This window comes from Poecile atricapillus, chromosome 5, assembly GCF_030490865.1.
Source record: "Poecile atricapillus isolate bPoeAtr1 chromosome 5, bPoeAtr1.hap1, whole genome shotgun sequence".
Classification (NCBI taxonomy): domain Eukaryota; kingdom Metazoa; phylum Chordata; class Aves; order Passeriformes; family Paridae; genus Poecile; species Poecile atricapillus.
In genome coordinates, this window is record NC_081253.1 from 14,635,317 (window position 1) to 14,660,127 (window position 24,811).

Here is a 24,811-nt window from a genome sequence, read left to right on the forward strand (position 1 = left end):
CCAATTGCATATTACATTGAAACCTCCAGATTTCAAGGTGAAGTGCTGCAAGGAGGGAAAGCCACGTCAATGCACACGGGCATGCAGGTGATGAGCACTTTCACACAAACAGAATCCTGTTTGTCCAAGAAAATTTCTGACCTTCCAATCAAGATGAACTGGACAGGGAATACTGTATTTCCTTTTGTGATGACTTTTTTTGAAGTCCACAGATACTCTCCAGGGGTATTTGTGTGTTTCCCTCCCCATCTTATCTCCAGACAACGGTCCCACATCTCCTCCCTTGCTGAAATCTGCCTGGATTGAGGGCAGTCATTTGAAATGGTAATCAACTCAAGTGAGTCCCAGCAACATGGGGAGGACACACTGGAGGACTGCAAGGGGAATGCTTGTGGCCACAAGATTTTCTCTCAAGACCCTTCAGAAATCAACTAGCTAACACAAAAAAAAAAAAAAAAAAAAAAGAACCTGCCCAAAACCCATACTGGAAAATCACCAACTTGGAGAGCTTCCTGCATCAGGGTGACCTCTGCTTGTGGCAGAGGGGTGTAGGCAGCGTTGGGGAGAAGTGCAGGATGGCAGAGCGGCCATGGCTGATTTGTCTCTGGCTCTATCCTTTCCTTGCTGAGTCCTTGTTGTCAAAAGGCTGTTGTAGATTCCGAGTCCTCAGTTTCTTCAGCGTTTATTTTTCTCTCTTCTCTTTTTTTCCTTTTCTCTTCTTTCTTTTCTCTTTTCTTCTTTTTTTCATTTTCTCTTTTTCTTTCCTCTTTTTTCTTTCTTTTCTCTCTTTTTACTTTTCCTTTCTTTACTTCTCTCCTTTCTTTCTTTCTCTTCCTTTCTGTTTTTTTTTTTAATTTTCCTTCCTTTCTCTTTTTTTCTTTTCCTTTCTTTTTTCGTCTTACATGAGATGAAAGGAATCGGAGTCCCGGGGCGTGGGGAGGTGCGGAGGGGAGGGCGGAAGGGAGTCTGGGTAGATAGTGATGGGGCGGAGGGAGGGGATGCGGCTTCACTCCACATTGCTGCTGTCGAACGCGTGGCACTGCAGGTCTCCGCTCAGGAAGTCAGTCCCCGGCAGCTTCATGCCATACTTGTCCACACACCAACACAACCCACGCTTCCGGCCCCGGGAGGGCTTGCACTGGGGAGACACCCAAGGGCAGAGATCAGTAGCTGGCCACCAGACGCTGTGGCTCCCTCCCTGGGGATCAGGCCTCGCCCCTTTCACACCAGGGATGCAATCCCCCACGGTAGGATCTAGCTCCTGCTGTTTTCAGCACGTCCCTCTCCCTGCTTCTACCCCAGCCCAGGGTTCTCTGACCTTTTCCCCTCCCTCACCAGCTCCGTCAGGGTGCTTGCTTCAAGCCAGATGGTACTTGGAGCCATCAGCAAGGCCACCCACCACCAAAATGTATCTGGAGATGCTTGCAGCAGCACCCCATCTGACCCAGCAAAGGAAAAACCTCCATCCTTCACGCTTGTGGCAGCAGCAGAGAAAATCCTTCCTGGATGGGGAGCATCCTACCTGCTTCCTCTTGTAGAAGCCCTTGCGGTCACAGTTGGGGAGGTGGACAGCACGGGGGACCATCCGCTGGCTACTCTTCAGCTCCTGCAGGGACGCCTCCATGTGCCTGCGGCACGGGCCCTGCACAGACGGAGATCAAATGTGAGAACGGGAACACCTGACAGAGCCTTCCAGCTGCAAAAGCCCCCAGGTGCCCCCATTAGTACCCATTTCCCAGCAGTAAAAGCCCTCCCACAGTCACCTTCCCATGGGAGCCTCGTGGAGCAAAGGTGAAGGCACCCACCAGTTCAAACTCCTGCCGGAGCTCGGGAATGACCACACGAGGGTGAGCTGTGTTCTCAGCCATGCCCACAAACTTGGCAAGGGTCAACTTCTTCCGGCGGTCCTTCTTCAGGGCTTCAGCTTTGAGCTCAGAGAGGCGCCCATGCTTGGGCCGGTAGGCCTTGGGCGGGTAGGTCTCCTCTGTCATCTCCGATGTGGTTGGCTCCTCATGCTCCCGGGACTCCCGTTCTGCAAGGGAAGGGGTACCAAACTGTCATGTCTCCATGAGATGAGTGGGGCTTGCTTTTGCACAGAGAGCCTCTTTCCCAACCCCAGAGGAGATCTTTGCACCAGGCAGGATGAAACAAATAACCAAAGGAACCCCTTTCCCAGCTGCTGCCTACATCCCTGGTTTTATCCCACTGTGTGGGACTTCACAAGGTATTTGCGTGACCTCTGAGCTCGGGACAGGAAGGTGTCTAGAGAGCATGGAGGAGTCAGAGGTCTAGGATGCACTTGTACATACAAGGGCCATCATTGTTTTTGTGGAAAAAGACCAGTGTGAGGGTAATCCTATCTCCAGGAAGGGCCAGATGACACATAAATGAGGCAGAGAAGCCCCTGTTTTATGCATGCTGAGAGGATTAAGTGACGAATTCAAACTTCACCCTGCCTTGAGAACACAAGCCAGAAATGCTTGAAAATGAGACAATTTCAAAGCCAAGGTAAATCACACAGCACAGCCACCATGTGGCTGGGCAGGCACTTCAGCAGCGATACCAAAGATGTGGCTGACAAGTGCTGGGATCTTTGGGGTCCTCAGCTTGCAGCCCTACTCATAGGATCAAACCAGCTCCCCCCCTCTGCTGGCACACACCAAGCAGCCAGCAAAGCCAAGGGTAACACTGCCAAGTAATGCTGCCTAACTGCCACTGATGGTACTGACAGCAAACAGGGACCATGTTTAGGTTCTGTCCATCTTAGGGTACCCATCTTCCTGCAGACCTCCCAGCATGACCTCTGCTGGATGGCAGAAGGCAGTCAGGAGCCCTGAGCAGTTATATATAGGAGCAAGGTGGTAACAGTCTAAACTTAGATGACTTGTGACATTTAGTACAACCACCAGAGTGAAAAAGGGTTATTTCTCAACTAAATATGAATACAGTTTAAAGCTCCTGAGGTTTCCAGTCTCCTAACCCCTGGGTCTCCAGCCATCCGGCACTGATGACAAGTCTGTGCTGGGACCAGCAAGTGACCATGAGGAAACTCACTGCAGCAGAAGGAAAGCATCAGAGTAGCTGAAATCTGTTCCTGAACAGGATCTTTTGCAATTTCTATGCCAGTGAACCCAGCTCATCCCCTCCTACAGAAAGGAAAAAGGCTCAGGATTAAAATAAAAGCAGATATACGCCCCCAACAAGGCAAACAGGATTCTTTCTGTATACCAGCTGCTTCCTGTTGCCCAGATGCAGCACCAGGAGGGAGAAAGGTGAAGATGATGCCACTGCTGCCCAGGGATGCCTGAGGATGCCCAGCAGGGGGGACAGACAAGATGCTCAGTGGCAGATGGTTGTGCCAGACTGTCACACACCTCAGTTGGGGGTGTTTGGAGGTGACTGAGCAGATAGGCTGGTCACTGGGTGCCCAGGCCAACCAAAAGTCTCCTGTTCCTCCTTGCCAAAGTGACCTTGCACTCTCCCAGCAAAAAAATTAAAGTTTCCCATGGCTACTTATTTATTAAAGTGGCCCTTTGTTTTTTCTGTTTCCAGAAGAACAGCACTGGATCAGTATCCTAAGCTCTACACCCTCCTAACTGCCAAGAGCAACATAAACAACCCCCTGCACCATCCTCAGGACTCATGTGGCTCCCCAGGACAGGATCATTTTTGCCCCATTTATGCTCATATGCTTGGGGTTTTATTCCTTGCTGGAAGACTCAACTGCTTGTACAGATCAGAGCTCCTCTACTCTAAGAGGATGACAGACAGGGGATAGAGAAGAAATTGAGTAAGCTGGGAATTACTTCCCAGAGAATGAAACAATATGAAGTGCAGCTGAAGTGCATCCTTTGCCTCAAAAGATATTCTGGAAACTCAAGGTCCGAAAGAAGAACTGAGGCATCTGCAGTGACTATGCTGGTTCTTGTGGCAGTGAAACACACTGTGTTCTGTCCCAGGAATCCCTTCTGGCACCCATCTCCAGGGCTGGATAAGGTGCTGCCAGAGTATCTCCCTGGGCTGCCACAGAGTAATAAGGGGAGGGAAGTTTCACATCGGTGCTGGCAACCCCCCAGTAACACAGGAGGGGCACAGCTCATTACCTCTGCATTAACAAATAAGTGAGGCACAGCTTCTTAGCGCAATCCTAATAAAAACAAATAACAAATAAAGGATACAAAGCAGTGAGGATTCAGTCAGAAAAACAGTACAAGGTGTCCAGTCCCCAAGACTCACCATGCAATGGGTGTTTGCAGCAGCTTAGACTGTTCACATGCTCAGCACCTTTACCCTTTTGCAAGCACCTTATCCCTCCTCTCCCTGTAAGCTACCAGCAAGCCAGAGTGACCTGGGGACTAATGTGGAGAGCCCTTTCAGCAAGGATAGATGGGAGCCTGTGCTCTTGCAGACAACTGATGTGCACTAAAAGCTGCCCAGATCCCAACCCGAGTCCGGTACTTTCTGCATGGCTGAAAAAGCACCTGGAACTGACCCCCTTCACTCCCCCCGGCATTCATGTGTTCCCCCTCAAGCGGGAACATATGCTTGGGATGTCATACAACAAAGGACAGAAGTGATGGGACTCCTTCATCTGTGACTCAGCAATGGTATCTTATTTGGGTCTTTATATCCCAGTGATAACTCCATGGATGCCTTGAAGGGATCACTTTCCTCTATCCTCTTAGGTTTTTTATAGCCAAGTTTCCTTCAACAACAAGGCTGATGCAACCTCTTCTAACAAGCCAATTTTGACAAACTGAAGGGCAGAGGTCTCTGACAGAAACTCTTGACAAGCTCTGGGCAGCTGGTAAGGGGCCTTCCCAGTGCCAAGAGGAGAGTGAAAGGCAGAGCTGGGGCATGCAGCACTCATACAGCCCTTCCCTTCTCTTCCTGGCTGGCCCATCCACCTCAACCTGCAGCTGCCCACTGCCACCAGACCAGACACTCACATCAGCATCTCCCGAGCTCCTGCAACTTCCTTCCCATTCTCACCCACCAGCTCATTCATTAACCTCTCATAACCTCAGGCTGGCTCATGGCAGGCAGCATTTGGCACTGCTGTGCCTCCCTGACTGAGGAGATGCTAGCAAGGAGCAATGCTGTGTTTCCCCAAATGAGCCCTACTTGTGTTGAAGACTCTGGAAGGAGTTCAGGCTGGAGTTCCTCCTCCCTCACAGTCAGGTTCTGGCCTGCCACACAGCCCCTTCCCACTTACTCCCACATGCCTGGTGGCCACCTGCAGAGGCAGAGCTGCCTCTCTAGGGGCACAAGGCATGAGCGAAGCACGCTGCATCTCTGTGGGCTTAGGGCATGGGCAGGAAGGCCCTGCTCATGGTCTCCCTAGATGAGGGACAGTGGGAAGCAGGAGGTGGGTGACTTGCACAGCTCTCTGCCTTCTCCTCACAACTCAGGAGAGGATCACCTCCCAGTACAGGTCCCAAGCTTACTGGCACAGAAAAATGACACAAAAGAATGATCCTGCTAGTCAAGCTGAGGATGCCTGGCTAGCTTGGAGGTGGCATATGGGTTGTAGCCACTTCAAAGGGATGTTGACCCTACAGCCAAGGCAGGAGACTGAACTCAACTCAGAGCCACGCCATGGCTTCCTGTCTAGTCTGATCCACTGTTTCTCAGGGAAAGAGGGGCAAGCATCTGGAAAGCCTCTTGACCCAGGCCAGGCCAAAAGGACAGTACTGTTGAAGTCTTAATCCATCTGGGAGGCAAAAAATACCCACGACAGAGCATGGGCTGTCCTATGCCCTGTGCTGAGGAATAGTGTCTTCTTCCCCACTCCAGGCTAGCCAGAAGAAGCTCCCTAACAGGAACCATTTCCAGCCATTCCCTGCAGAAGGGAAAGGGAGTAGCAAAATCGCAGACACTGTTTCTGGAAAGCCACAATTTGCTCCTGTCTGGCTGCCTGCTGTCCTTAAGAGGTACCACTCAGAGCAGACTACACATCATCCTGCCCTGCCTCAAAACCCAGCCTAGTGCTCCTGGGCTTCAGATGCTTTGGACCCATGGTGAGGTCCCTATATGGTGGTGGGTGCACTTAGAAGGGGGAGTGGAGTGTGTGGGAGCACAGCATCCCTGCCTGCTGACATTACAGAGTGAAGCATGAAACTTTTTCCAAATGGCTGGGAGGCTCGAATTTTTTTAACACATTTTCACTGGTTTCTGGCAGAAAGGATCTATTGACCGCTGCTCCTAATGAACCGTGCTTGTTACAGCCACAGCCCACTGCTAGAGGACTTGCTGTCCTGTTCAACACCAACACCAAAAGCCACATGCACCTAAGAAGTACATGTACAACCACAGCACAACCCCGATAAACAGCCCTCCTGATTATTATCATGATCATTATTATTTACAGCATAGGCACTAACATTATACACCACTTAAGCAGGAAGGTGTTGGAGAAAGGTTTAATGGGGATCTCAGTTAAACCTCTAGCACAGGAACAACACAAATGTCACTCATGGACACTGAGAATTTGCCCAGTCCTCTGCCCCAAACTCAGCCATCTCTGTTTAGAGGTGCTCATTGCATATGGGGCTTAAGCAGGAATCCCATTCTTAAGTACCTGGCTGAGTATTTTCCCCAGCTGCCCTTCCCATTTGTTGCCACTCTAGAAGAGGAGACACGCTTGACCTACACCAAAACTTCCTGGTATGGGCAAGCAAATTCCTCCCTGACCTGGGCTTGCACTTGTGGCCATGATGGAAAAATAAAAATTCCTCCCTCCTTGTCAGCACACAGAGACAGCTACTGTGTTTGCATGCTCAAGATGCAGGCAGAGAAGGGATGCAAAGAGAGGAGAGTCATCTCATCTCGCACCCTTTGGCAGCTGGAGAGTGCAACTGAGCAAAAGCATTCCTGAGCTCCCCAGAGGCCACCAGACTCTGCTCAGGCAGAAGCCCAGGAGCTTTCACCCGCTTAATGAAGAACAGCTCGCTTACATTCCTGTCCCAGGCACAGCCCCCAGCACAGTGGTGACCAGCCCCCATCTCTGCTGGGGTGGTCAGTGGAGCGGCCCAGGCGCTGTGCCTGGGCTGGGGTCACTGCTGAGACCACCGCCCTGGTGAGGTCAGGCAGTGAGCTCAGGCAGCCGCCCAGCCCGAGGCCATCTGGCACCCACTGGAGGTGGAGCAGCCAGGGCTGAGGATGGAGGCTCCAGCCAGTCCCTCCACTAGCCCAGGGTGTTGTCTGCCAGAGAGCCAGCTGCAATGTGCCTTGGACTTTGAATGAACTTTTGTGCTTTGGTGGGGTCTTGGCATCAGGCCAGTGCAGTCTATCTGGTAGGGACTGGTGAGGGAGTATGCTGGTAATGCTTGCAGGTGATGAGAGGCTCAGAGGAGACACCACACACCGAGAATAACAGCAGCCCTGCTGGGACTGCCACACCACCTCCCACAAGTCTCAGCAACGTGCAACAGACACTTAAAACAAATCTATGTCACACATAACACCCAAATGCTAACACTGAAGTGTTCTGGATGGCCAAACTCCATGTGTAAGTCATTGCAGAGATGCTGCACCCTCCAAATTGTGACTAGCCCTGTCATTTGGCTTGGGTGATGATTTTAGGGTGGAACGAAGGTCCAGTCTCCTCTCCTGTTACTTCAGTGATCACAATTAGGCCTCCAAAGGTCTGAAGTTAGGAAAGGTAACTCCCACCACCTCTGCAGTCTTGGTCCCCTTGCAGCCTGTGATGTAGTTCCCATGGGCCAAGCTGTTTTGCAGACACAGAAGCAGTAGTAAGAAAACACAGACCCTATTTATTTCCTTCCTTGGGATTAGGAACCTCAACAGCTGCCAAAGGCAGCAAAAAACTTTTGTGTTTTGCAGAGTATGGAAGGAAGTCTTCAGCAAAGCACTGTGAAGTGCTCTCAAAAACACCCACTCTGCTCCACCACACCCACTCACCTATCAAAGGCAGATGATCAGAATCCAATCAGTCCATGGCTCAAAAGCTACACAAGCTTTTGGAAGAGGGGCTCCAGGGTATTCCAGTATCTCACACCCCTGTGACAACATGCTGGAAGTTGGTGAGACCTCACTCCCTTTCCATTGAGACACCTTTTAAGGGAGGGATATGGATCAGTAAGGCCAACCTCGGAAAAGAGATGGAAAAGCATCCAGAGAGTTGGCTTGGAAGGCTAGGACTTACCTCCATTTTATTAAGCTAAGACCCAGGAGGATGCTTGGGAACAGCTCAGGAATACCTGAAGGGCCTCAGAGAACAGGCACTGATGGCAGAGGGATGTGCTATTATGTGGCTGTTTTTTAATTTCTATTTTTAAATTATTATTTGGGCTCTGCTGAACTAGCCTGGAAGACCAGCTCTTTCTCTGGTGATTAATGTCTTCTCAGCAGAAATCTGCAGGTGCAGATTCTGCTGTATCAGCCACGGCTCACCTGCAGAGCATGATTATCAGGTGCTTGTGCTGCCCCCAGGTTCACACAGGATTCATGGGAAAGGGAGATCATCATCCTGATGACCTCCGTGTCCTCATACAGAGCTGGATAGGGGAGAAATGCAGCTCAGCATGTGGGAAAGGAGCTCTCAAGGGAACCAGCTCATGTTTTGGTCTGGAAGTGCAGGACCTATCTGCAGGAGTGAATCTCTGGGTTGGCATGACTTTGCAGTGCCAGCAAATGCTATAGAGGTGGGAGCAGTACAGCTATGGGAACTGGAAGCCTAAGGAAGGATCTGTGTTGCTATGTGCCAGATGGTACTTTCCTGAGTTGCCCTTCCTTACAGGAGAGCAACTCTGTAGGGCAAGGAGAAAAGCAGGTTTGGCTATGGGGGGGCTTCATAATAGGAGCTCCTTCCCTAAACACTGCTAGCTGTTAGTTCAGCAGTCTCCAAGCACCCATGCTGTGCTGGAAGAGCCAAGCTTGGGCACCAGCTGGTGGGCTAGACTGGTGCTGCCTTGAGATGTAAAAATAAAGACTGTGGCTGAACAGGAGGTGTTGTCTTTGTCTCTTTCCAAGGACCTCCCAAATCTGTTTACAATCAGTTCTCCATGCAGGTGTGGAAGTTTGCAATGCACATACAAGACACACCAAGACCAGGTGACAGTCAACAGGCAGCATAGCCTCTGGATTCGCATGACAATGACTCTGTCCAAGAGAGAACCCAAAATCTCTAACCATTAAAAGAACTGGGAAACTTTCCAGAGTTTCACCCTCTGGTAAGATGATTAGCAAACATCCATCCATTTCAATTAAATGATGCTGATGTGCACCATCTTGCAAAACTGCAGGAACTCTGTTGCTAGATAGAGTTCCTGCATATATCAGCCTGACATTTCCTGAACAAAGTTATCTTCCAAGTGGAGGGGAAGGAACTATTGCAGGACTAGATTTATATCAAGAAGCTCCTGTTGCTGATGCGCCGATGATAGGGAGATAAAACATATTTCCTTCACATCATCTGGAGACTGCAGATGTTCCCCATTCCATATGCTGAAACTGCAGAAGAAGCTGAGAGCTGAATTATGACCCACAGAAATCTAAATAAATCATCTTTCAATATTAGAGTGACCAAGACATATTCTTCCTTCCTGGAAAGGATGAAGTAACTCAGCTTTTCTTAAGTCTTGCATCTTTTCCAATAAATCCACCCTAGTGGCAGATTTCATTGGTTGCAATAAAGGAGGCAAAACCCATACCAAGCTGCCAAGAAACCAAAAGCAGAAAAAATTAAAAAAGGAAAACTCAGAGAAAACTGTATGTCAGTCTGCCTAACTGACAGTAAGGGTGAGGAAAATCTGGATTAGCTCCTGAAAGGCATCACTGAATTGTTTACCAGCAGTTTCTCCATGGGGCTTATTTGTGACAAAAATACGAGAACACATGCTTTAAGGTTTTCTGAATGAAAACGAAAGGTTTTTTGATCATCTGGCCACCAGAGATGACTTGGAAAAAATAATCCTGTGCCTGCAGAAATGAAGGAGGTGTGATGGGTTGGAACCTTAAAAGTGTCCATCAACTGCCATTATTGCATGAAAAAGAAGCAGGCAGGGGGACTTTCTGGATGCAGGCAGCTCAACATCAGCAGTGGAGGAAGTGTAATTAGGGAGAAGTAGTAAGTAATTTGCCTCTGTGGACTTTGTGGGGCTTGTCTTTAAAACTCAGGTGAAAAGTGGTATCAATATACATGAAACATCAAGAAAACTGGACTTAAAAACAGCTGCTGCCAGGATGCTGATGCTTTTTTGGTTTCTGAAACCCAAGTAATACAAAGCATAGTAGAGTCAGGTGCTAAGAAGGCTTTAGAAGACCCATAACCAAAAGAGTGCTGCTGGTGGCTATGAAGAGCTGGGATATCAGTGTGGATATTGTAGCTTTTTACCTTAGGAACAGTATGAAATTAAGAGGAAAATCCTGTATTAAAGGATAGGATCCTGAGAAAAGGCTGTCCTACCAAAAATGCAGTCACTACAGGTTATCTAAGCTCTCAGGCCTGTTTACAGGTGAAGGTGGCTTTTGCCTTTTAGACAGGGTTTTTGATCTCATTTTTTTTCATGTTGAGCAGAAGTTTTAACAGGTGTCCTACTGGAACTGAATCCAGGAAACGCTGCTCCTGTCTGAAGCTGGTGGTCTCCATTCCAAGATCTGTCCCCACAGATGGTTATGGAGGGTCTTTGTTGACTTCAACAGCAGTCAGGAACTGGAAGGGCCAAGAAAGCCAAACCACTTGCTCACCACAAAGGGAGAGGAAAAGGCCCATCAAGGTGGAGATGCACCTCAGTCAGGCGTTGGACAAGAACTGTTACAACACCGAAAGTCTTTCAGGTGTGCAGCTGTGATTGCAAACTCCAGCCTAGCCTGGATTAACTTATAGGCCTTCAGCCTCACTTTCACAGTTTTGCCTTAAACCAGATGGAAAAGCTGTTTAAGATCATCCATTGCTCATCCCTGTGTCAGCACCAGATGACACATCATCACATGTACTGTCCATCCTGACTATTACCACCTCTCAGGGATGAAATTTCCAACTTCTGCCCTCAGGACTCCTTTCTTAATGGCTCCTTCTCTCATAAACCTTATGTCTGCAGCAGGCCCAGACGGATGTTATGTAGTCTCTCAGCCCACCTAAGTAGTACCACTAAAAAGTACCAGAAGCCTGACATTCACACGTGGACAATATTGATACAGAGAAATTTTCTCAAGCTTGATCCTAATGGATGACTCTTGCCCCTCCTAACCGTTTTCCACCCTGTACCACTGCATACATTAGCAATTTATTTTGGTCCAACACAATGCAAAGATGCTTTTGAATGTTTAAAAATCCCCATGGGTCTCTTGACGGACAAAAAGGTATAGACCTCCATTTTGGGATCTGAAATTCCATGAAAAGATAACTGATGACTCCTTGCCACAGGTCTGGAGCCTTTTTAGAATGCTAAAACCCTGTTGCACTTTGTTGTTTCTCCTGCAACCTCAGGCTACTGCTGCTTCTACAAAACCAAGTAACTGGCTACTGAAATGGTTACGAAATGATACAGTAAAATTTCACCCACATCTACTATTTCATCAGGAAAGAAGGATGCACAAATATGAACAACGACTATATGTCACTTTGTACTTAGATAAAATATCTTAATACATATACATAACTGTGGCAGCAGCATAATTGACTGCTGGGCAGGTGTAAGACATGCAATTCTTCCCTGGTAAAACTTTTCTTCTTTTCCAGCATCTCCTTTAAATTAGTAAGTGAAAGACAGGTTCCATAGTTTTCACTGGCTTATTTAATTACAGATTTTCATCATTAGTCTAACACATAACATCTGATTTCTTAAGCATGAATAATAATTGCTCTGTTGATTTTATTGTCCTCTGATGAATCCCATCTGTATTAGAAAAAATAAAATATTTCTACTGTTTATCTACAAAAAAGAATTATCAAGATTGGCCAACTTTGCCCCCAAGTTAGTTAACTTTAAGAAACATTCCTTCTTCTGTTTAGCCAGGCAATGATTTTGCTAAGTATCTGTTAGAATTACTTACTTGCCCTTAAATAGCAACCAGACAAGTCATCTTCATCAACATAACAATTATCTCCATCATCAAGCCAGCTGTGTCCATCCAACAAGCAAACAAACCAAACAGCAACAACAGCCCTCGAGGCTCAAAGCTGCAAAGAGCTCTCCAACTCTACCAGAGCCAACAGCCTTTGCTTTAGCCCCACAGTCCTTCGAGGACTGAGGCAGCTGGTTCCCACTGAGAGGAGAGGTGCCCGAAAGCGTTTGCTTCTCTGGCTCTGGAGGAAAGGTGCTCAGCATCCTGCAGGATCAAGGCCTGCCAGGCTCACAGGGAACAGTGCGCCAGTTTGGTGTGGGAGATATCGACCCCCCATTCCCACATTCTGCATGGAAGAGACAGCACCACCGGGGTGGAGTTGCAATGAAAAATGATGTCAATGTCAGAGGCGTCTGGAGAATAACAACAATAGTGAGAGCAAGGCCTGGTCCACATGCACACAAGAAATGCCTACTGACTTCACAAGTATAAATTTAACATGCCTCCTCAAAATTTAATCTGTTGACCAGAGTCTCTCTCTCACACTTTTCCTGGAAACATCATAGACAGAAGACTTACCAAAACATGCTGAGAAATGGATTCCTTGAGAGCAAATTTGCTCACATCAAATCACCCAGAGTCCCAAATTTCTGCAAACACATTATGCTGGCTTCTGCTGGTATTAACTTCAAGCAGTGCACTGACATGAACACTAAAGGGTCCCTGCATATCACTAGCACCAAAGAGTCACCTCAAAAGCAACATCTTGCTGGGAGTTGCCTTGGCTACACAGCTGAAGGAACATAGCGTCTTGTGGGAATTGAGTGGTCAGGGGATGGAGCGTGTCACCAGTTATGACGGAACCCTTCCAGGATGACCTGAGGCATGAATCATGAACTGTGCCCAGTCATCTTAAATAGGCAGCCCTGGGATCCAGGAGTGCTGGCACAACTGCTGCCCCACTCCATGTCCTTGCCCCATGTATCGCCCTGGGGAGACCCAGTATGGAGGTTCACACTCACTAGACCCAGGTCTTAGGGGATTCCAGCATGGGAGGGGGCAGACATCCCTCTCCTTCTCACCAGCAGAGCCTCCTCATACTTTCTGGCTATTCCTGTCCTGATGATAAACAGATAATATCTACTTCTTCCCTGTAAAAAAACTCCTTATAAATGACTAAGTGGTTATCAGGCTGGTTGCCAGTGAATTCACACAGGCCAAAGATGACCTTTGGATCATCTCTGGCCTCTGCATGCATCATGTCTTTGGGTCCTGTAGCTTCCTCTGCTCAGTGCTGGAGGCTGTTTTTCCTGCCCTCAGCTGCCACATTTCAGCAAAGGGGCCATCTTTTCCCAATTCAGTTCTTCTTTCACACCTTCCTGGAAGCCAGCTGCTGCTGCCTGGGCATGGAGAAGTTTGCAGGATCCCAGAGACCTCAGTGCCCCTGGCACCGTCTCCTTCCACCTACGACACCAGATACCACTGCCTTGGCAGGTGGATTGGCTCTCCTTTGCAAGTCACAACTTCACACCTTCACTGTGGAGAATTTGCTTGTTTGACATGGGAAAATTTGCCCTCAAGAAATCTCTCAGTATATTATCTTAGTCTAGCCTGAACACACAAGCCACCTCCAAACACAGGGGGTGAGTTTGGATCCACACAGCTGGCTGAGAGGAGGATAGATCTTGCATCTATCTCCTTCCTCACCTCCCATTATTAGATATGCTCACCTGGTGCATCTCATTTCTGAGCCCCCAGTGGGAGGACAGGGTAGGCTGATCTGTACGCCAGTATCTGATCTTCATGGCAAAATGCGATGTGCCAGTCATGACCAGAACCTCTGCATCTAGGAGAGGTTTGTGCGCACTGCCTAGAAACCATTCTGCCTCCAGAGACAAGAATGCTCCGTGTGTGTGCTTGCACACATTGAATGTTTATGCAGGGATGTGTGGGCGTGTGAACACGGGTACATGTGTGCATATGCTCACACGCGTATCTTCCCTGTGCATATTAATCCTGCTGTTCCGCATCCCACATCGAGGGGCAGGTGTGTTCCAGCCAAATTCTCCACTTACGTCTGGCCTTGAATTTGCACTACTAAGTGCTTGGGTTAAAAGAGAAAAACAAAAGGGAGGGGGTAGGATTTGTTGTGCCACGGTGACTTTTGTCTGCCCTGTGAGTTAGCACAGAGAAATGAGCTACAACTATTCTTAGCAGCTCACCCAGCTGAGAGGAGCACGGCAAGCTCCGGAGGGGCTGAGGTTCCACCACCCTTCCCAGGCTTCTCCAGGATTTTCAGTTTTCATCAGGAGTTTTGGGAAACGCTGCTGCTGCTGCTGCTGCTGCTGCAGCTCCCGCAGCTGCTCCTGTATCTGCGGCTGAGAGCAGAGCTGCCGGCTGCGGTCGTTAGGAGGAGGCAGAGCACCGCGCTCCGTGCGCGGCTGCCGCCTCTGCTCGTCCCCCCTGCCCTGACACGTGTGGCCAGCTAAGCGACAGAAGACACTGCGGGATGTCCTGAAGCTGACACAGAAGGTATCCCGTCTTTCCTACCCCTTTTTTGTCAAGCCTGAGGAGACACCTCACAGTGAAGCAAACGTTCTCAGTCGCACATGACTGTGCTCATGTCACTGACGTGCCAAAGCAGCGACGATCATCTGGGCTCAGGATGCTGCTGCTTAAGTATGACACAAGGAGGCACAATGGCCTCCTCCAGCATCCCTCAAGTTTGCAGAGGCTCCTGTCTGAGAGCAGTCCTTGCTCTCCGCTGTGGTGGTGCAAGCTCTGGAGGGCTCCCTGCACTGACCTGGAGCGGGTCCAGGGCTGCGTGGAAGCTCGGGGCCAGCTCTATCACTCATGCACGCACGCACGCACAGAGCCACGTCTTTTCTCCGGTGAACTCTGCTGGCACTCGGCAGGAATTTCATTTGGATCAACTACTTAATATTCTCCCTCCTTCCTTAGAAACCAGGCTGCCGAAAAATCCTTCCAGCCAAGGCCCCTCCTTTCCTGTTTGAACCACCCCATCCCTTCCTCCCCCGTACACACACACACACCGCAGAAACCCAGCTCTCTTGCTGGCACCTGATGGATATTTAATTCGCTTTTTCTTTTTTTTTTTTTTTTTTTTTTTTTAAAGTATATTGTTATTGAAACTCCAGATCAAAAGAAAAATGGAGATTTTCCTGTTTTGTGTCTGAGGTTTTCCAGGCCTGTTGATACTAGCTTTCACCTTGACAGCTCGGAGCTGCTTTGCACAATGGACCTGCCGCTCGCAGCAGCCGGGTCCCTCCCAGAGTGACATGTGCACAAGCCAGCGCATCCCGAGCGACCTGCTCCCATGACCCCTGCCCTAACCCTCACCCCGGACCTCGGCATGGAGCTGCCCACCTGCCTCGCCACATTCCCTTTGCTCACCCCTGAAACCCAGCATCCCCAAATGTAGAGCAGGCGAGTACAGGAAGGGGGAATGGGGTGGGGGGAAATATGTTGGGGAGCAATAAAGGACAGCACCAAACACAAGCTGCAGAAAATTTGGGCTCGGCAGCACTCCTCCTCCTCCACCTTTCTGCTGACACAGCAAAGATGGTTTTCTTAGGGCTAATTCTGCACACCCTCCTCCCGCCCTTTCCCCTCCTGGTTATCGTTGGCTCACGGTTTCATGAGGAAACTTGCCAAGTCTTGCTCGCTTTCTAGAAAGAGAGCAGGAATGAGAGAGAAGGAAATATTTGACAACCTTTGTTTTTCCATGAGCCTTTTTAGGGCAGCAGGCTCCAATCTGTACCCTCCACTCCCTGGTTGCTCAGCCTGACCTTGCTGTCTCAGCAGGAGGAAGTCTGGCAGGAGCACAGGGGAGAAAAATGGAAAGACGGGGTATATTTCAAAGGAAACCTAAACAAAACAGAGAAAACCCAGAATCCTGCAGCCTGTGCCATAAATGAAGCTCATTCATGTTTTTTTTACCAGGAACAGTCAATTGTAGACGTGATGTTTGGCTTTTAGTAAAGGACGGTGTCTGACTGTTGTGGGAGGAAGGACTACAGGGACCATCCTGTCAGTACCTACATACCCATCTACTTAAAGCAAGTCCTACTAGGGCTCTTTAATCCCTCACTTGCTTTCATTTCAGACCTCTGAACATACCAGGAGGACATTCGGCTCATTACTTCTAGCATTGCTCAGTACCACCGTGACCAGCATACATGTGAGGAAACTGAGGTATGGTACCTGGAGCATCTTGCCCCCGGGCAAGATATCTGCTCTACAGGAGAGCTAAGCCTGGCCGCCCAGACTCTGGCTCTTGCAGTGCTGCTCAATGCATTTCTACCTTGTCCATAAGGAGGAAAGCATCTGCAATTTTAAACTTGGCCAGCATAAGGGCAGAAATAGATAGAAATGCAGTTTGATCTAGTCCTCACCACTGTCACATAGTTTATTTTGCCAAGTGCTGATTTTTTCTTAGCAATTTGCAGCTCAGGGCCAATTTTGGTCATTAATAAATGGGAGGGCCAGGCCAGCTTCCCCAGTGCATGGTCCCTGTACTCCTGGCCAAACTGGCAGAGGCCAGAAAGTTCAAGTCAAACTTCATTTCTTTTCTTGCCCTGTTGCTTAGAAACATGCCTATGAAAATATACTTTGTTCTCACACGCTACCAGTCAAATGCCAAGTGACTTTTTTCCCCCCCTCTCCCATCCTCAGGAATTCCTGATTTATTTTTTATTTATTTTTTGCAATTGCATAAATCTCAAGAGGAGCCTGCTGGTCTCCTGTGGCTTCTTGCAGCAGCCTTTCCAATCCAGGCTCATCTGCTGTTTGCAAACAAAACTTGTTGAAAAGAGGCCCCCGCAGCACTTAGGGAGTCCAAGCTGGAAGTGCAGGTAGTGCTAGGGGGTTGGTTTGCACGACAAACCTGCCACCGCTTTCCTGTCCCTTTCCTTGTTCATTCAACAGGCGTTCCCCATCCCAAGAAAATCAGAAGCAATGGAATGACAAGGGACCTAGCTAAAGTTTTCACACAAAGCACCTGCTGCTGCTGAAGGACCAGTTTCCTTGGGAAGTGCGAGGCAGGTGAAACGGAAGGACATTCATGCTGGGAGCCAAGTGCCAAAGCTTTTTCAGGTGTCTGTATGGGGCACCCTCAGCACAGGCGCAGGGATGGGCCCTGCTCTCCTGCTGGGTTTCAGCCGCATGGCTTTGCATTCCCGACCACACTGCCTGCCCCCGGCCACGCACACACACGTGCAGAGTAAATAAACACCAGGATGACGAGCTCTGGGATACTTTGCCTATCTCTGCTGACAGTGGTTACTGCCCAGCTTCCTGGGCTCCACAGCAGGAACGTGGCTCCCGGCCTCACCTCTGCTCCCTGTGCAGATCAGCTCCCAACCCTCATCCTTTACAGCTGCCCTTCAGAAAACCAAGCTCAGCTCTGCTGTTTCTGGCTGATTAAAGGGAGTTTGGACATCTGATGTCATTCGAGGGAACGGGGAAGTTATTACACACAGAATTCGGTTTTGCTCTGAAGGATGGTGCGTAGCAACGCAGCCACTGCCTGCAAGCAGCAAAGGGGAAAAATAATAAAAGCATCAGGATTTATTAGGTGCTAGAAAGGAGAAACGGATTCCCGTTGCAAGGGTATAAGCAGACGCTCACTAACAACTAGAAATGACTGTTTCATGGACAAAAAAAGTGAGTGTTTCTGGTTTTTTGGGTTTTTTTTTGCCAAGTGGCTCCCCCAGACATACAGACACCCTCCTTACCTCCCCTTCACAATGTGGCAGAAATACAGATGTATTTGGAGGAACATAGGGAATCTGTCCTCATACGAGCTACAGGATCCAGAAATGGGAGTGAAATGACTGTCAAAATGAAGGAGTGCTTTCTTTCATGCTCTTGTCACGTGCAAGGTGCAAACATTTCAAAAGCTTGGCCTTGTACTGGTGCTGCTGTGCTTGCCTTCATGCTTGCTTTTAACCTGTTCTTGCCCATTATTAGCCACACCATCATTATTTTTTGCAAACACATATCCTGTCTCTAATGCACCTGCTCTCTACATCTCCCCGAGCTAAAGCCCAACAAAGATGTCCAGCAGCTGGCAGACAGAAAGAGCAGGCTGTAGTGATTCCAAGGAGGAAGTGTGAGGCAGAGCAACAAACCTGGGGGTGGCTGAGGATTTTGGGAATGGGGCTGCTGGCTTTAAGGAGATGCCCTGCTCTCCTCCGTACTTCAATCTGCAGAGATCAGCTTGGACCCCAGAGCAAGGTGGGGCATATGGTGATAGGAAGTTGTCAGGGAGAGGGCTGAAGACAGGGATGCAGAAAAGATGTAAAGGATGCAATTGAGGAAGGACTGGGATGCAGCTGTGACTAAAAGGGTGCATCTGGGAAGTGGGGAAAGAAAACCCTTTCACTGGAGATGGGACAATCAAGAGGCGATGATGGAAGGCAGGGTAGGGGGAGGCAGTGAGATGATGCAACAGGAGGTTTGACCAGAGCACAGAAGGAAAGAAGGATGGGAGAAAGTTGCAGGGGGCATGGAAGAACAGTTAGGGGGGTGGAAAAGTACCCACAAAGATGGAAAAGCAACTGTGGGTGTGGGTGTAAGAACAGCTAGAAAGATGTAAAAGTAGCTGGAAAGGTGGAAAAGCAATAGGGGGGGTGAAAGCAGCTAGGGAAGTCGTGGTGGTGGTGGTGGTGGTGCAGAAGCAGACAGAGAAGATGGAAAAGCAACCGGGGGCTTGGAAAAGTTGCTTGTGGAGGGGGTGGGGAGAAGAGAGAATGGGAAAATAGCTAGAAAGATGAACAGCAGCCGGAGTGTGTAATTGTGTGAGAGAAAGAGAAAAGTCAGGCAGAAAGACAGAAAAGTAGCCACAAAGCTGGAAAAGCAGCTGGTGGTGGTGCAGGGGAATGGAGGAGCCGGGAAGGCGAAAAAGCACACGGCGGGAACAGGGGGGGAGGGGGGAGTATGGAAAACCGGGCGGAAAGATGAAAAAGTAGACGGGAAGGCGGCAAAGCAAGTGGGGGCATGGAACAGCACCTGGGAAGATGGAAAAGCAGCCGGCGGGATAGGAAAGCAGCGGCAAGGGCAGGGAAGAGCAGCCAGTGGGAGGGAGCAGAAAAGCAAGCGGAAAGATGGAAAGGGAGCCGGAAAGACGGAAAAGCAAGCGGAGGGTCATGGAAGAGCACCCGGAACGAGGGAAAAAGCAGCCGGGAGCTGGCGGTGGGGTGGAAAAAGCAGGCGGAAAGATGGAAAAGAGCCGGCAAGGCGGTTAAGCATCCGGGAGAGCTGCGGATGGAGGATCGGGGTCACTCACCGGCCTTGGCTTGCTCGCGGTAGCTCTTCTCGCTGAGGCAGACGGCGGTGCCGTGGAGCAGGGCGTGCAGCGGCTTCTCCTCGCCCTGGCGCGGGAGGCAGCGCAGCCCGCGGGCGCAGCGCTCGGTGTAGACGCCGCAGGGCTGCCCGGCGGGCAGGGCGCAGGTGAGGCAGCAGCCGCAGCCCGGCTCCTTCACCAGCTCGCAGCCCAGCGGCGGCGGCGGGCAGAGCGACAGCGCCTTGGCATCGCAGGGCTCGCACTGCACGAAGGAGCCCAGGCACCGCGACAGCCCCGGGCAGGCGCCCAGCAGCACCAGGAGCCGCAGCAGCATCGCGGCGGGGATGCTGCGGGACGGGGCGCGGGGGGCTGCCGGGAGCGGGCGGCGCTGGCTTTCCGCTTGCCCCTTCGGGGGTCAAAAAAAAAAAAAAAAGAAAAAAAAGAAAAAAATATAAAAAAATTAAAGAACTAAAAAGAAAATAAAATTCGAAAAGGAAAGCGCAGCCCCTGTTTGCAGGCGCCCCACTCTGGGGGTTATTCTCGGGGTGCGAGACTCTCCTGCTTTTCTTTTGGCGTTGGGAGAGGGGCGACGTCTAGATTTTCTCTTTTTGTCTTTTTTTGTTTTTTCCCCCCGTTTCTCCTTTCAGCTTTTTCTCGCTTCGGAAGGGGGAATTCGCACCGCGATCCGCGGGAGCGCAAAAAAGAGGGAGGGAAGGAGGGGGGAAAGGGAGCTAAGCCTGCGGGGGTTGCAGAGCCTACAGGTTGCAGGGGGAGGCGTGGGGGAGCAGGGGTGTTTGGGGAGGTGGGACGGCAATTTCGCACACTCACTCAGGCACACACACTCTCTCTCTTCCCAAAGGGCTGGGAGGGGGCAGGTTGGGAAGGGAGCAAAGTTCCTTGAAAACCAGTGTCCTGCTAATAATGCATCAAAGCAGTCAAGAGGAGAAGAAAAGAAAAAGAAAACGCAGGAGAAGGAAGAGGGGATGCAAAAGCTCCCCTCCCCTCCCTCTTCTTCTGCAGGAGGAAAAGTCTCTCCCGACGCAGCGAGCTGCTGGGAAGCTTGGTATGAAGCAAAGTTGTGTTTCGATCGGCTCTGTTCAACTCTCCCGCTTTCCTCTTCCAAGATATGCAAAGAAAAAAAAAAAGACCAAAAGAGTAAAAAAAAAAGTTTTCTGCAAAGTTGGAGTGTTTTGTTGCAAAGTCGGCAGAGGAGCGGTAAAAAATCAGGGGGAAGGGAAAAAGAGAGGAAAAAAAAAATCCACTTTGTAGATCTCCCAACACTTTTCCCCTGGAGAAGTTTCTAAAGAGACTGAATACTGCAGAACAGGCTGTCTTTTAAATAGACTGCCTCTGGCTGCCTGCCAGCCCCTCGCTGCAATTTGAGATCCCAATGACACCTCAGCTTGACTAGGTGCCAGCAGCGAGGGCCCTATCAGTGCGCGCTCGGGCCGTGGGGGTGGGGTGCGCAGCTCCTGACTTCTGGGCTTCAAACCCCGGGCAGTGATCAAGGATAATATTATGAGGAGAGACAAGGGGAGGAGGAGGGGGAAGGGGAAGCCGAGGACCGGAGGGGTGGGGGGGGGGGTGGGGGGGGGGGAAGTTCAGATCCTCACGGTTTAAGGAAGAAAAAAAAAAAAAGGCAGCAAAGTGGTTGTCGTTGGGTTGCAGGGCAGCCTGGGCTGCGGGGAGCCTGGATGGGAGAGGTCAGGGCTCTGAGTTTGGGGAGGAAGCGGGAAGATTGAGTTAGCAGGGCCTGACCTTAGGGGCTGTGCCGTGTGCTGTGGGTGTGGACCCCCATGTGGTGGCCGGGCAGCGGGCGGGCTGCGAGCCCTGGCACCCGTGCGCTCCAAAGGTGAGCGCAGCAGGGGATGGCTGGCTGCCTGCCAGAGAGCTGCTGTCGCCCGCCCGGGCCCGGGAAGGGGCCTTTGTGTGTGCAGGGTGCCCTGCCCTCCTCTCCTGTCCCTCTGCCCCTGGGCGAGGTTTAAAACTGCAGTGATTCTTTGCCTTGTGCCGGGGTGCACCTCTGACACCCCTAAACAGCAAGGGTTAACACGGCCGGACAGTGAGCAGGGGGAGGGCTGGGCTGCCTGTAAGGACTGTGTTAGATTCCTCTTTGGAAAAGTTCGCTGTTGCTTAGGGCATGCCAGAAAAGAAGGGGAATTTTGCCATGTGAAGTCCAATTTGCACGTTTTAGCTCATTCTTCTGCCTCTTGCCCCGCACAAAATGGGGAGGGACAAGAAAGAAAAAAAAAAAAAGAAAAAAATAAAGCGCTTTGCAGTGCTCATCCTCTGTCCTGGGTAGCTTTGGGTTTGTTGTCTTTTGTTCCACCGCTGCATTCCTCAGAGTTACAGTTGTCCCGGCCCTGGTCCTTCTCACTTGCCTCCCTTAGTTCTCATTCATCTCTAGGAGCAGGGAAGGTGGAAGCGTAGGGGAGGGAATCTCCAAAACTTGGGTGTGCAGCCCCCACAGCTGTTCTCAGGGGTTACACCTAGAGCAGGGGGGTGAGCAGAACCAAGGGTGGGAGTCTGCTCAGAAGCTCAAGCACTGGAGCATCTAGCAGGGCAGTGGGAAATTCAAAGGGATCAGCTAATTCTGAGTGAGGTTTATGTGCGATTCAAGTCAACCCCCCTTCCACACAGGCACACACTCCTCCAAAGCTTCATATTCCCCAGGTTTCTTTTTAGATCAGTCATCTGTGCAGCTGCATTGCATGGATTTTGCCACTAGAATGCACCCTTATCTATGGTAAGAGGACGGATGGTTGCTTAAAAGCATTTAACTCCTTCTTCTCCAAAATTTTCAGCTTAAGGCTTTCTTTGCACCTCTCAGGTGTTCCTTGTTTTACTGCCTTTCTACCCCGTGTGGACTCAGTAGTAAAGATCAAATTCCTCCTGTTCTTACCCCTTGCCCTTCAAAAAAGAAAACAACATTTCTAGCGTGGTTGGGGTTTTTTTGCTTTTCTTTTTACCAAGAGTTTTCCCTGAGATTTTATTTATTACTACCTGAATCTCTGCTTAGATCACAGTTAACTGAAAAAAAAATAGGCACCTTTAAGGTAAGAAAAGCACTCCCCAGGGGTTTTATCTTGAAGTGCTTTAAAATGGTTTCTCCAGTTGACACTTAGGGCTTTTACAGCATATTAATTGCATCCTGCTGCTGTTTTTTATGAGGATCTGCCACTGGTCTGAATGGGTGCTTTGCAGAAAATAGCACCAGGCAGAGAGTGAGCACTGTTCACCTGGAGATCTGGAAGCACTTTGTGAGAGGGCTTAGGGCAGGAGAAAAAATGGCTTTCCTCGTTCTCTCATCCACCCTGTAAGAAACAGAGTGCCCCGTATTAATACCTGGTACAGAGACAGTGAGAGTATCTGAGGGGTGGAGGAGAGGTTTCACTCCCACTCCTACCTGCGAGACACAAAATGGTGAGGCATGTAGAGAACTGCCTCCATCAAGCCCAGCTGCAAGCCCTGGCATGGGAGGCTTGGGCACGGCTGGATTGCCACGGGGCAGAGATCCTGCAAGGGATCCCAGGGGAAGCTGCTCTGACTTAGGGCTCTCCGGGAAATTTCTCTTGGGCCAAAACCCAGGTCATGTGAAGTTGTCTTGCAGCCACCCTCGCTTCACTCCTGTGCTGTGCTGCGAGGACACTCACCCACAAAGGCTTGCCTGGAAACTGAGTCATATCCTCAGCCAGAAAATGACAATATTTTAGCCATGAGAGATGCCTCTTGGCAGGTTTCCCCTTGTTTTATGAAAGTAGTCTCAGCCATGGGGATCTTAGGGCTGCCACCTGTACTGAACCACCGAGGCCAGCAGTTGGGATGGAGTTGCAGATGACCCCCTGGTCTGTGCTCTCTCCATGTTCTTCACAAGGTCTGTCTTTATGGCATCTTCTGCTGACACCAAAAAACCCCCACTACCCTGGCAACATAAGACAGCCACAGGAGAGCGTGCAGTGTATGGCTGGCCATGAGCTGTAGGAGAGCCTGCAGCTAACAAAGATCACATTTCTCTTGGCTTGTGCTCTTCCAGGGGAGATCACAATCATGTTTTATGTTTATAAGACATGCTCTCTTATTTCGAGGGAGTGAACAGAGAGTGTTCAGAGGAAACCAATGTTTCTGTTAGTGTCTTCTAATGCATTTCATTGCTATAGGCTCTATGTGTTACATATTGCTCTGCTGCAAAAAGAGAAATAATTATTTGTAAAGCAGTTACTGTTCCTAACGTATCAGATATGTTACACCTCATTATGATAGTCCCAGTAATATGCAAAAGGATGACTTTGCTGGATATGATAAAGAGGATGGAACACATACTTTAATCAGTTTGGGCTAATCTTTGTGTTTTGGAAGCATTTAGAACATAAAAAAAGTTCAGACAATCTAGAAAGATTAAGAGCTGAATGACAGATACAAAAGTAAGATACTTATTTCTTCTCCCTCCAAAACCACTGTCCATTTTTTTGTAGATCTGAAACTCATTAGCAAAATAATGCTTATACAGGAAAATGTATAATTTTTTTTCTCATGAGCAAGCATTAAAAAACACTAAATAGTTGTGAAATCAGGTGCCCGAAGCATTGTTCTGAAAAAAAAAGAAAAAGCCAATACTTCTACAATCCTTGGAGGCAAAAATGACAAGCAACAGAAGTAGAACTGATGGGACAAGTCTGAGACAGAAGTGCAGAAAGGAGAGATGAACACCAGCAGGAGGTGCAGATATCGACACAGTATTTCACTTTGCATGGAGACTGCGTTGAGTGTCAAAAGTAAAATGTGATTTCTTCCCAAGATACTTGTTCTTCCCTTGGACAGTGCCTTCTTGCTTGTGATGATAACCCCAACAAGTGTTTGCAGCTTTGCGCTGGGAGCCCCTTTCCAGCAGGATCCCACAGCCCATCCCGCAGCAGTGGATGTAGTAGAGCTAGCGAGGGCTAGGTGGCATACTGGATACGTTGGAGTCACCTCCAAGGACTTCCTTCCACATCCAGCAAGGGTTAGGCTGAATGAAATTATCTCTTTGCAAGCAGCTTTCTGTGTCATTAAAAAAACAAAGCAACCGATGCTTCCAGTGAAGACAGCATCAATGTTTTGCTTTCTAACATGCCTCATGGGGGTATCAATTTTAAACCACATGTAGAAATGGAGTCCCCCCCACCAGATCAGCGCCTGGGTGTTCTGCAGGGCTGTGTTGGCTCTGTTTCACATTATCAGGGCTCAGCTGCCAAGATTTCCAGTGGTGACGGGTGACTGGGGTGCCTCCACCTCCCAGTGGCCCACACGAGTCAGCTTGGGGTGCAAAGTGGGGGGATTCAGTAAGCGAGGGACATCAGATCTTGGGTATCAGGAGGTCCTTCCTTAGAGACTTTCACAAGGACTGAAGCATAAAGGCAGTTCTGGATGTTTAAATGATAGAAGCAGAAATAGCTCAGGGGACAAATTCCTCTTGCCTGAGCACAGACAAAATTAATT

The 24,811-nt window shown here is 49.6% G+C and overlaps 1 protein-coding gene across 1 annotated transcript; it reads right to left on the reverse strand.

Moving 5' to 3' along the window:
* Window positions 1-765: 765 nt before the first annotated feature.
* On the reverse strand, window positions 766-20,639 carry IGFBP5 (insulin like growth factor binding protein 5). Its single transcript, XM_058839649.1, has 4 exons — window positions 19,340-20,639; window positions 1,806-2,032; window positions 1,523-1,642; window positions 766-1,138 (listed from the first exon to the last, which is right to left on the reverse strand). The coding sequence occupies exons 1-4, from the start codon at window positions 19,668-19,670 to the stop codon at window positions 1,007-1,009; spliced, it is 810 nt and encodes a 269-aa protein (XP_058695632.1). The 5' UTR covers window positions 19,671-20,639; the 3' UTR covers window positions 766-1,006.
* Window positions 20,640-24,811: the final 4,172 nt, after the last annotated feature.

Excerpts from the sequence above, each read along its gene's own strand:
- IGFBP5 (XM_058839649.1), bottom strand. The coding sequence starts at position 19,670 with ATGCTGCTGCGGCTCCTGGTGCTGCTGGGCGCCTGCCCGGGGCTGTCG. Across the intron at positions 2,033-19,339 it reads CCGCGAGCAAGCCAAGGCCG|AACGGGAGTCCCGGGAGCAT; the intron begins GTGAGTGACCCC and ends CTTCCCTTGCAG. Across the intron at positions 1,643-1,805 it reads TCCGGCAGGAGTTTGAACTG|GGCCCGTGCCGCAGGCACAT; the intron begins GTGGGTGCCTTC and ends CCGTCTGTGCAG.